Raw genomic sequence first — 12,934 nt, 5'->3', positions numbered from 1 at the left:
TGCACAGTAGGAATTTGCAAATGCACTGGAGATGCTAACGATTTGTGGCCTCTGGAGATCCATTTCCTGTACTATTACTGACTGTGCTGAAGTTTTCAAGGAAACACCTGTTTATATTGTCTCCCCGTTCCCTCTGTTGGCTGAATTAGTTTTGCCTTGGCAGTGAGGAACACTCTGTGTTACAGCTTTGTGAGAGTTTAAATCCTTGATAGGATGCTGTGGGCTTTGTGCAGAATGTGCTACATTCCATATCTCCTGGGTAGGCAGCCTCTCCTGATCCCACCAGGGTATGTCCAGAAGTCCAGAGAATCTGAAACTGTTAAGCTGTGGGAGTAATTTTATGTATAATTCTGATGAGAAATGTAGATGTGAGATAACATTAGGTAAATAACTTAATGCTTCTGTTCTTCAAAGCACCCTGCCAAGTATTCATTAACCCATTATTTAGATTTGACTAAAACTTGTGGTTGTTTTGCTCCCAGCCTTCTGCAGAGATCACTAAACAATCCCTTCTCAGCAGCAGGGGCATTTGAACGAATAGATTTTGTAATTAAATGAGTGTAGAGGCAGACAAAGGAAGCTAAGGAATTTTCTTGTTTGGGCAAAGGAGTTATTCATGATAACTCCTTTGCATCAGGTAGTGGATTCTGTCACTGCACAAGCCATTATGCAAACACTGTGGCTGCACTCAGTTATGCCACAGTGTTTTATTTATGACACATTCCCAAGCCATAATTCATTCCATAATTGAAATACATTTAACATGCTACCTCTGCAACTGTCTCGTGTAGCAGTGTTGTTATACAAAATCTATTTGTGTGTGTTTATTAGTTAGAGCTAAAAATACTTTGAAGTCAGCAAAAATTATAGTAATTGCCATTGTTTATTGTCAAAATGTTTTGTTTGGGAAAGATTATTTCTTATCCAGCCTGCTTAGAAGTTCCATATGGTTTATTGATGTGAACAAAGCTCCTGGATTTTTTCATTGTCTGCCCACACCCTCCCTAGTTTGCTTGTAGTGGACACACTAATACATATTGATCAAGGAATTAAGAATGTGGGCAACTGGATACATACCAGTTTTAAAGACAGTTTATGAAAATATAGTCCTGCAGCCCTGAAGAAAAATTGTTCAAAATAAGGAGCAATTGCTTGAGATAAAAATCTGATTATCCTTGATGCAAGAAGAGAGAGTGATTCTGAATGGTCTTGAGTTTCCAGTGTGGTAGTGAAGACGTCAAGATACTTTGAGCTGTGTTCACTTCTGCATTTTGTTCTGTTACTCTGAGCTTCTAATGCTCGTGGAGGATTTTTCCATCTCTTTCTGATTTATGTTGAGATGTTAGAGTAAGTTTAGAGAGAACTGAAAATGAAAAATTAGTGGCTCAGTGGCCTGACTGTAGAGAAAAAGGGAGGCATTCACCATGACTGTTTCTAAAGAAAAAGTTATAAACCTGCAGCAGAAAAGATGGTAGAAAGTTAGAGGTTTAAGGTTTGAAGAGGAGAAATGATAGAGAAAGAAAAAACTTCTTCAGTCATGCACCAGGAGGTGTGAACCATGAGATGCACGGTGATGAGCCTTTTCCTCTGCTTTGTGGTTCTAATTAGCAGCTGCTTGCACAAGCAGATGATGACTTTTTCTTTTCTTTCCCCATACTTTTGAAAGATGCTGTTATGACTTTTTGTAGGACAGATTGCACTGAAGCAGGACTGGTCCAGATACACAAAGTTTGCCTTGAAGTAATCCCGTGCCTGCACAAAGCTTGGGAGACTTTACAAATTATACAGCTGCTGAGAGTTATGGGTGTTTGTTACCCTCAGTATCCTGACCATGTAAAACCTAATTTTTCTGGCCATTAGGGGTTGCCAAGAGGGAAATGGCTTGGTAATTAGACTTGAAAGTGATGAATGAACTTGGGTCTGTGTAAATGCAGTGCAGACAGTCTGTTTGCTGAACTTCAGAAATCTCCGTGCTTTGGAAATGGGACATTGTTTATGTAAGTAGGATTTTTAGGATTTTTCAGCAAGAGACATCCTTTTCTTGTTTTCAGAAGCAAAGCATTTCCCCTTTAACTGCAAGTCTCTACAATGTAGGATGGGAAATGCTGCAGACTGCTGTGAAAGGCACTGATAAATGCTATTTTCCAAGGGGAAGAAAAAAAAAGGCAGACAAGGGACAAAATCAGTACTTTGCATTTGACATGTGGAGGCCAAAAGTTGGTAGATGAATATTGCTAACCTTTTTAGAGGATAGAAGTGACAAAGTGAAGGGACTTTGGTACCAATCCCCTAAAACCACAGCATGATGATGCTTTTTTTTGGGAAAATATGTTATCCTGTATGGTGGGGGAAGGATAGATAGATAGATAGATAGATAGATAGATAGATAGATAGATAGATTCCTAAGCCACAATTTAAAATAGTCAGAACCACTGAAAGACACGCTGTTTTCACTTTAGGTATTAAAATCTTTGCAGTCTCAAGTTCTGAGGCTCTTGGGCTTTTAGAAGAACCTGTGAGGAACAGCAGCTTCTCTTCTGTAATGTACCACCTCTGCCTTAAACAGGGATAGTGATAAATCTTCTCTTTTTAAACCAAGATATCTTTCTGGGATATTTTAGCTCATATTTATTTATCCTCTGCCCTTGAACTTGTCATTGTATTTTAGTGCCTGTGCAGATTCCCTGATGCAATGGGCAGTGTATGTCACTGAAGGAGCTCAGTGTGTTGCATCCAGTAATGAAACCACAGGCTGAATTCTGTGGGGATGCAGCAAAAGGGAGAAGTTTTTGGCAGAAATCCACCTTGTACAGGCTAAATAGCAGTACTGAAGCTGGAGGAAGTATTGTCCCCCTGATATTTCTCGTGCAAAGCCAGAAGAACATGAACAAAGCATACCTGGAAGAAACGGAGTTTCCCCCTGCCATGGTTGTTATGAGGGACCCAGTTCTTGTTCAGCTCAGACAAAGAACTTTGTGTTTCTGGCCTCTCTTGGCACTGGTGTCCCAGAACTGGGGGACATCAGCTTATTCCCTGCAAAATCTGAGCCATGTTTGCACATGATGGAGAATTGAAGCATTCGAAACTTTCGTGACTGCTGTATGAATTCTTTAAAGTTTTGCAATTTGGTCTCCAAACAAATACTGTCTGGGGAAAAAAGCTGCATGCCTAGTGCCAGCTTTTTACTTTAGGCCTAGCAAGGACTGGTGAAAGAAGAAAGTTTTGAAACATTTTTATTTTACAGTAAAGCTTGTAATTGGATTTGGAAGAGCAGTTCTAACAAATTACTCATAGCTGATGTGTGCATACAGCAAATGTCTGCAGTCCCTTTAATTTTAAGGTAATCTTGTTAGTGCTTTTGGCTATCAAGAATCGTTTATCATAATGTGAGTTTGAATCTGTGTTGCTTCCTTTTTGTTTACAGACCCCAATAATTTCTAACTTCCCAACCTACATTATAACTTGGGTATTTGAAGTCAATAGAGACTTTCATTAACATCAGTGAAAGCAGGACTGGATCCATATCCCCTTTTCTTGAAGTCATCATTTTAATGATAGGCAGGAGGAATGTAATTGTAACTAAAATTTATGAACAGTGAACCTATTATACATAAATATTGTTGTAATGAAATTAAATCCAGTCTAGTTAGTTCCTTCTAGGTCTCAAATACTTACAGCCTAAACTGTGCTTGCTTGCCTGGCAGACGTGATTGATTACAGATTTAAACTTGATTAACTTCCAGGAATGCACAGAGGAGAAATGCTGAGAAAAACAGAATGAAAGGAAGTGGGAAATATACTATGCATCAGGTGTGTGCTTGGTTTGGGATTGTTTTTTTATTTTGTTTCATTGCTTTTTTTTTAAGGCAACATCAGTGTTAGCAGAATAGGAGAACTCATGATGTTAGCATCCTTCCTGTCAGCCAGGCAGTGCCTGGGCAAGCTGCAGGTGTGGGCTAATGCCAGTCTTCCGTGGATGTGCATCTGGAATTACTTCCAAGCAGATGGAAATGGTGATGGATCACCACCTAGGCACTCAAGCATTTGGAGATGTGCTTGGGGAAAGCCCTCTGGAAGAAAGCCTGTTGATTCCAGACCTGTCTCAAGCTGGCTGCTTTCCTCCTTTTCTCTCTTTTTGCTGTGTTTCATTTTTCTGGGCCTACTTCATTAACTTTTGGAAGCTGCAATAATGAGACTTTTAGGTGAGTGGAAGAGGCTGCTTACACAACCTTGAAGGACAATTAGGCTGTGTCTGCAGCTGCCTGCAGGCCATTTGTTTCATGGTCACCTGCTGACAGCTGAGCACTGTTTCCTGTTTTCACAAAGCTCATCATCTTTTTAGGAAAGCTTACTTGCAAGCTGGAGACCACTCAAGGGGTACTTGGAATTCTTTTATTTTTCTATGCTCTTCTAATGCCTTGCAAACCAAATTACATGAACTGCATTTAATTGGTGAATCGACAGTTGGCAGAACATCATTTTGGTACGGAGGTGACAATGCAAGATAAATATTCTACCCAGATTGAATTTCCCAGACTTTGCTTAGGTTTCCTCTGGGTATTTTTCTTCTGTGGTACTTGAATTTTGTGCTTGAGAAGACAGGGAAGATATGAAACAATATGGTGGGTAGTAGTTGATACAGTTGGTGCGTACAGGATCCAACAGCATCTAATTGTAAGGTGCTGATGGAGGGAAGGATTTAGGATCATCTTCTTGCAGGGTTTTCTTGATCTCCTGATCACACAGGCAGGAAAGTTCCCTCCCATAGGGAATTTTTCTTGTCTGAGGACTGAAGGGGCTTGTGTACTCGTGTGTTTTGCGGTTTGTTTTTTTTTTTTTTCAATGAATACTGAAGCCTTAAGTGACAATATTTAAGATTTCCATGCTGCATATTGTTCTTAGGCTTTTTAACAACATCCAAGCCTGTAGTATCTGTAGTGGTCTTAATAATGATTGTTGAAGTTGTACCATTGACAGAAATAAGTTTGGCCCAGTGTTTTAATATTGAACAAGCCTGCTTTTCCTGACTGGCATGCCAGTGTCCATTCTGCTGGACAAAATGCCCCAATGATGGAATTTTTGCACAAAATCTAATATCAGGGACCATCCTGCAGTTATTGTCTTTCTGGTAATGCTATTGGAGTAGAGAATTTTTTATTTTTCAAGTGCTGAGGAAAACCTTAACCTGCCAGAGGCGTGTTTCAGCCGAGTTGGTGAGGGAGAGCGGTAGAAGCGTGTGACAGTTAATTAGGATGGCGGCAGCCGGATGGAAAAGCCGGGCTTGGCAGGTGCTCCTTGCTGACAGGTTCCCCCTGAGCAGCCCCCCCACAAATGTCAGACTCAATAAAAATCCTTCAGGCTGTGCGAGTGGGAGTCTTCTGGCAGGGCGCTTCTGTATTTCAGGAACCTTTTCTGTATTTCAGGAACCTTTTACCTCTGTAGTTCACAGAGAGGTGGAGAGTCCTGCCAGCAGGGTCTATTTCAACCTGTTCACATTTTTTTGATCCCGAGCGTTTTGTCATGTCAATGAGTTTTACATTTGTTTTGATAGGAAATTATTTCCAGAGGTTTCAGTGAAAGGGTTATTTGAGATGATACCACGTCCACAAGTATTTTTAAAACCTATAAATTTTGATTGTGATTGCGATTCTTTTGTTTGAGGGGGAAAAATAATAAAGCCTGGTTTTATCCATGTGTAAATCTTGCCTGATGGGATGCTTTGGAGGGGAAGGTGGGCTGGACTCCCTTGTCACAAAACCTGCCTTGTAGATTTCAGCTTTGTGGGGATTAATCCATCTGCAGTAATTTATCCTGGATACTTCTCCTGAGGTCAGTCTCTGACCTCGCAGCTCTGCCTGAGGTAGGGTCAGCTGTGCAGGAGAGGGGTCCTCCCAGACTTCCTCCTGCTTTTGCACCCTCACAGTTGCTGTGATATTAACAGCTCTCAAAATGTTACTGTGTCAAGATTTCCTGCATTTCCACACCTACAGTTTAACAGAGTAATTAAATTAAGGTCCTGATTCTAAAGCCAAGGTGTTTTGACAAGGCTTCAGTGCTGTTGAAGTCAATGGTAGGATGGAGAGTCACTTGTTCTCCTTTATGAGATTTAAGTGGTGGTGGAGACTTAAATACATTTTTCAGTGAAAATGACATCTGGTGTTGGGAAGGCAGTGAAATGAGTATTTTTTCAGAAGTGCTCTAGATGGTCAGATGATGCAAATGTATGTTTGCTTTAGTTCACAGTGGTGATGCTTACCAAATTTCATCTTGGGGTGAAACCGCAGTGACTGCATTCTCAGACTGCTTTTAGTTTTCAAATATTAAAAAATCTGTTAGAAAAAGGGTGGGGAGGGGGAAAGGAAATTAAATAAGTAAAATGTACAAAACAAGAAGTTGCTGTCAAAAAAATGCCTAGAGCAGGAAGGGTAACATTTAAATGTGATTTCATACATCTGGTTATGTCTGGAAACAAAATCTTCTTGGCTTGAAGATCTGTATAAGCTAGTGAACTGTATGTACTCCTTGGTGCAGTGATAGGATCGGACTGTGGTTGCTTTTATATCCCCTGGAAGAAGTATGAAAGTAGTTTAAGGTGTCCAGGGGGAAATTTCAGTGCCCACTGATACATGAATCCAGCTGGCTTGAATGGTCATTGGATATAGCCAGAGGAGATAGAAATAAAAGCTGTGGAGGGCCCTCTCCTGCTATATTGATTTTGGAGCTGGTGCTCCTGATCCATCAGGACAAACGCAGAATTAATTCAGATTAATTGTGAGTCTTTGGTAAACTGTAGAATACATGGTTTATTCTGCCAAAATATGTATTTGGAATGCCTTTAGCCAAAGTAAAATACCAAGAACAGGTTTGTCTTTCATATTCAGTGTGGATAGTCTTATCTGACAGGCTTCAGCAGTCTTCTCTGGTGGTCAAGCTGAGTGCCTGTGCAGGAGTGCACACGTGCTGTGTCTGAGACTGGTGGGACACTTGCAGGATTAGCTGGAATACCACATAGAGGAGGATTTCTGTCTCTAACTGCTGTAATGACCTTCTCTACCTTTAAAAACTTCATCGAGGACTGGAAATAAAGTGTGGTTGGCAAAAAATTAAAACAACACATAGCCTAATGTATTTCATTACAGCAGCACCAACAGCTCTCAGGCAGGCTCCTCTTTGCTCACACATTTTTTATTTCAGAGGTATTTCTGGTTGGGGCACAGCTCCTGGTGCACACAGCCGTGCACACACATGGCCCTGCATGGATTATGTGAGGGGCTTAGCTCTGGCTGCCTGGATTTGCAGGCAGCGTGTTGACAGGAAATGAGTTTGTACCAGGACGTGCCTTTGGAGGACCATTTCCAGGCAGTTGTGAGGATGACATCAACGTGTGGAGGTCAGCTGGAGGCAGGGGAGGGGGGCCATGGCAGCCCCTTGGCTGGAGGTTGGTTTTGGCAGTGCCTCCGTGGGACTGGAGGGTTAATCATGGCTTGTTGGCAGCCTTAATGAACGTTGCCCGTGTTCATTTGGAAGCCTGCTGGGAAAGCATGGCAGAATGGAAAATCACATCCTTGCCTGTCACCCCTGGACAGCCCCGGAGCTCTCGGAGCTCACCGTGGCTCTGAGGCAGCTCCCAGCAGCTGTGCCTGCCTGGGATTTTTATAGGGTGTCCTGTTCTGCCAAATGCTAATTTATTGTAGGCGGTGCTGAAATGGTGGGATAGCTTAATGAACTATGTAAATAAAAGCACTGACATCAGAAATCCGTGGTGTCATAGGAACCGGGCGCTTCTTCACTTCATACTGATTTTGTTATTGATATTTTTTGCATGCGTGGACTTTAAAATTGTTTAATTCACTTTTAAGTGGTAATAATAAGCCCCTAATAATGTCCTGCTATTGTTTGAGCTGTGTTATACCATGAGTGATTGCCTAACTGCAGTTTTTCTGATGATGCCCTAATTGCATGGAAGTCTTTGCAAAGTGCATTTCCCTGTGGGGATTTTCCTTAGAATAAACACTTCTTTAATGTGTTGTGGGTTTTAGTTTTTGTTTTTTTTTTTTTTAAGTCAGAAGCTGGTAAGGGAAATGTTTATATTGGGGGAAGATGTAATATCCGTTCTAGCCACCTCTCTCTAAAACTAAATTTTTCTTTCTTTTTTTTTTAAGGAAACAAAGTTTAGCATCTCCTCCAAAGTCTTCTAGCTTCAGATCATCTCAAATAACATTAACATTTTTGTCCCAGTTTTACAATTATTTTTACTTTTGCTCAGCATTTTCTTTTGCTCAGTCTGTTGGGTATAAAGTGGAGTAAAATTGAAACTCATGCAAGATGGGAGGCCTGGATCCCTACTGAGACTAGCTAATGTTACAAAGTTGATTTTAATTTCCTTTAAGCTGTGTGTCTTTCCAAAAGCATTTGCTATCCATGTCCAACACCTGAAGTGTTTTATCACACTCAGCCCCTCTATAAGTCAGTGGGACTCTGACCCATGGGTACATTAGAAATACTCAAATATGGCTGGGGAATTTCCAGTGTGGCTGCAGAAACTCCAGAATCTGACAACCAGGTAACCCAAGTCCCTTCTCTAATATCTCTTAGCAACCTAAATATTTTACTCTCTAGCCAACATTTATTATAGCTCCTTTAAGATGTTTTCCAGACTGGGTGTGATAAGTTCACTGTTGTGCTCTGGAAAATTGCAGAACTAGTTGTAGGATAGGAAAGTTAGGGGATTTATTTGGAGCTGTACAACAGTGATGGAGCCATTACTGTTGCTTTGGCTCTGGGACATCACTGTGGTGGCAGTGCTGCAGCAATGTATGTGTATAATAACTGTAAAACTGTATTTGTGCACTCTGTCTGGAAATAATTGGAGCACTTATATTTTAGTATATTTAATTTTTTTTTTTTGGAAAATTAAAACAGGATGATCGTATGGCACTCATGTGCATGTAGGTGCCTGTTTATCTGTCTAAGCCTTAAATAGAACTTTTGGAAAAGGACTTTCAAAAAATTTGAGATTAAAAAATTATCTCGATCCTGGTCTTGTTTTAAGTATCAGATTTCTTTTTGCTTCTTAGTTTATAGGGATCCAGAAGAACTGGAGAGATTATTTTTTTTTTTTAATTGTATTGAAAAGAGCCTATTTAAGGGTAGAGAAGTAAAACCTTCCCCTGTGCAGCAGAAGAGGAAGAATAGCCCTGGAAGAGCAGTCCCATTGGTGAAGGATGATGGAGGTGTGTGCCTGCCATCCACACGGGAAGGCTGTGTGGAAAACAGCGAGGTTTTGGTGTGTGCCAAGAGAAGGATTCCCAGTTTCTGGCAAAGGAGGACAAAGCTCACATTTTTGGTACAATCTCCTGCTGCTGTCCCTAGCCTGCTTCAGTTTCCCTGCCCCTTCTCAGCAGAGGGAATACTTTATGCTTGTCTGCTTAGGTTTTTCATATATTGGTGATTTTAAAATTGAAGTTTTCAGTTTTTTTAGTGTTGGGTTTTTTCCCTGGTATCTGGAAAACAAACTGAGTTAAAGGACTGACAATGCAATTATGAGGCAGTTGGTCAACACTCAATTTATTCTCACATGATGGAGAGAATATAAAAATGTAGAGCAACTCTGCAAAACACATAACTGCCTCATTTTTTTATGCTGCATAGGGTGGTGTAAGCTCTCACTTGGATGGTGCTAAAAAAATAGGTTTGTCTGACTAGTAAAGAAGCTGTTTGAATTCAATTTTCTTAAAATGCTTATTCCAGATACCCACATTGTGCTAAATTCTTTACAACCTCCATAGCAGGGCAATAAGTTAAAAAAAAAAACCACCCCAAATCTCAGTTGCTTTGCTGAATACCAAGATAACCTATGGAACTCAAATTCTCTGATTTGGTTTTACTCGCTTCTTACCACTGTTTCTGTTTCAGAGGGTGAAGGCGAAAATAAATATTGTATCTTTTCCTTTCTCCTATTTCTAGGAAGGCAAGGATAATGCTTTGACATTTTATTTTTTCTGTAAATCAGCTCTTCAGGTGCTGGGAATGTAGCAGACCGTGTCTTGGCTCAGTTGCTGACGGAAATGGATGGGATAGAACAGCTGAAGGACGTGACAATCCTGGCAGCTACAAACAGACCAGACATGATAGACAAGGTACAAATAGATGCACTGTTTATATCCTGTTCCTCCTGAAAATACCAGATTTTGGTATAGTTCCATCCTCTTCCTCTCCAAACTGCTGTCTGATCTACTTAATGATGAAGAGTAGAAGTTTGGAAATGAAGACAAGGCAGAGCAATGGTTCATGTTCCTCACTTTTTTTCCCCTCTCTACAGAATTTTTAACAGAAAAAAAAGTTTTATGGTAGCCTTAAATATCTGTTTCCTAGAAGAAACTTTCCTTAAGCCAAGCTCATTGAACTAGTGCAGCAACATTTCTGTCAAACTGCTGCTGTGGTTTTTGCTTCTGTTGTGTTTGTTTATGCAGGAGTTTGCTGGAGTTTGTTGGTTTCATTAGTTACTTCCTTTCAAGGATTAAGTGTCTCAGCAATTCAGTTACCAACTGTAAACAGGGAAATTTCTCCTCAAATCCCACGGCAGCTCTGCTGGTGTGACAAGAACATTTCAAGTTCGTAAAATCTGGAGGGTTGTAACACTTACTGCAGAAAGCATCCAAGCACAAACCCAACCCAGCAGCCCTCTAGAAAATCCACTTTAAAACAGTTTACCACTGTGGCGTCTTCTCACAGCTAAGTGCAGTAGATGGATCAGTCTGAAGTGATTTCCTTTAAGATATGATTTGTAGTGTTGGTAAGATTCTTTATTCCACAGCTTTTTGCCTTCACAACATTATTGAATTTGATGACACGTTAATGAATTAAGTTTATCTTTTTTAGAGTTTCTTATAAGTTTCTTCAATCTCACATTCTAAGCTGTTTATGGAATAGTCTTTTCTGTTTTCCTTGGAGCATTCAGACATAAAATACATGTGAAATGTCTGTGTTTAAGATATGGTTTGTATGCACATGAAGTCTTGAGAAACAACTTGCATTTTGGCTGCAGAACACAGCCTCTTCCCTTCTGAACTGAAGGAAGCCACACAGCTGATGAAGACCTGACAAATGCTTCCTCAGAGCTCACTTGTACATTTAGCTGCGAACCTGCCATGGCAAAGCAGAGCTAGCAAAGAGTTTTCAGTAAATGGTAATAAAACTCATCAGTGAAAAGTGTGCTTGTGCAAGATTGAAACTTTCAAGATTTCACTTTTGTCAAATTGATTTGTGCACGCACACAGTTTATGGTGATTGGGGGTGGGGCTGCAGCTGAGCCTCACCCCTAATTGGCTACAGCTGTGAGCAGCAGGTGAGCAGCATTGAAGGTAAGGAGTGCCCAGGGGCACTGACCAAGCACCAAAGGGAGCAGAGGGCACACAGGTGCAGGGCATCAACAGGAGGGGATCAAAGGCTGGGCTGAAGGGCAAGAAGGGCAGATCCTTGCAGCCTTCTGGAGCGGTCTGGTGTTTCTCTGTGGGGGCTGAAACCTTCTGATACTCTATGGTGACACTCTGTGTATTGTGGCCATCTCAGCTGTGATGTGTGCTGTGACAGGTTTGGAGGTTTTTTTGGTAAGTGTTTTTTGGGGTAAGACTAAGCTGAATTTGAAAGCATTCTGGTTGTTGAACAGCAGGGAAATTTCTATTGGTGGCAGTTCAACATGCTACTGTGTTGTCTCCATCACCATGTGGAAGTTGAATTCTGTGTCCTTCTCCCTTCTGCTGGATTTCTCCTGGGCACATGGTGAACACTGGTTTCGCATATATTAGGTTTTATTTGAAATACTGGCAATATTGGAACAGAACTACCATGAGTTAAGGGTGCCACCCTGCAACACAGAGGACCTTTGGATAGAACCTAAGTTACTGTGTATTGTACCTACATCAGTCCAGATGTCAATCCAGACCTCTTAGCCTGGAAATGAAAGTTTTCATTTTGATATGATGCATAAAAATGTAATGTATTCTGTACATACGAATTTTATGGGAGTAGTGAACTTTTAAGAATGAACAACACAGTTCTGTTATACAGACCAGACAGGCTGTACCATCCCACTGTCTTCTCCTGGGTCCGTGCAATATTTGCAGTGCATGAGTTGTACTTTTTCCCTTCCCTGGGAGAAAGAAGATGATACCAGAAAGCGTTTGTGCTTCACTAATGGGAAATCTTTCAGTAGGGGTTTTAGTTTACTCTGTAATTGGTGATCCCTTTGAGAAGGTAAGAATTTGTTAAATTAATATTTTCTATGGAAACAGTTATGTGTGTCAAAAAGTGAATGTCCTGTTTGCATAGGTAGGTATAGTGATTATATAGTAATTTTTGAGGGGTATGACTTTTACATATGGTATTAAAGTGCAACGCAGGTTTCTGTTCTCTATTTCCAAGGGCTGGGAAAATGTCTGCAATGCTTTTTTGTGACTTTTCTTCAGTTTTCAAATCAAGAAATGCTTGAGGAATGTGTGTTTCTAAGGTTTCTACGCCCGCAAAATTGGTAACAATCCATCCAGCATTTTAATTTATGTGCCTCCTGCTTAACTGACAATGATGTGATGATTAATCTCTTGTAATTTGCAAACAGCACGTGGGGATATCAAATGTAAGGGTATTCCCCAGAGCCTAGTGCAGACTTCATTATCCCTGCAAACACTACAGTGCATTGCTTTTGGAGAGTGAATAGATTTCAGTCAGACTTTATACAAAGTTATGTGTAATGGGAAACTTGTTTGGGCTTGTCATGCATGCCTATTAATAACTTATTTCTCCAAGGTGTCATGATTGTATTGAAATAATACTGCATCCTAAAGTTGTGTCTCATGTTTGTGTCTCAGCTACTTTACATCTCATTCATGTGATGCTGGGGAGAATTTGGAATAGTTTCTATTTTCTGTAAGAATAC

The 12,934-nt window shown here is 40.6% G+C and overlaps 1 protein-coding gene across 1 annotated transcript in view; it reads left to right on the top strand.

Annotated features, from left to right (window-relative positions):
- AFG2A (AFG2 AAA ATPase homolog A) overlaps positions 1-12,934 on the top strand; it is a 161,287-nt gene that overhangs the window by 38,406 nt on the left and 109,947 nt on the right. The window contains 1 exon segment of the mRNA XM_036382982.2: positions 10,013-10,139. Coding sequence (XP_036238875.2) covers positions 10,013-10,139 — 127 coding nt within the window.

Source organism: Molothrus ater, chromosome 4 (genome assembly GCF_012460135.2).
Source record: "Molothrus ater isolate BHLD 08-10-18 breed brown headed cowbird chromosome 4, BPBGC_Mater_1.1, whole genome shotgun sequence".
Lineage (NCBI taxonomy): Eukaryota > Metazoa > Chordata > Aves > Passeriformes > Icteridae > Molothrus > Molothrus ater.
The sequence above is the reverse complement of the archived record's forward strand: the minus strand, read 5'-3'. Positions and strand labels throughout refer to the sequence as shown.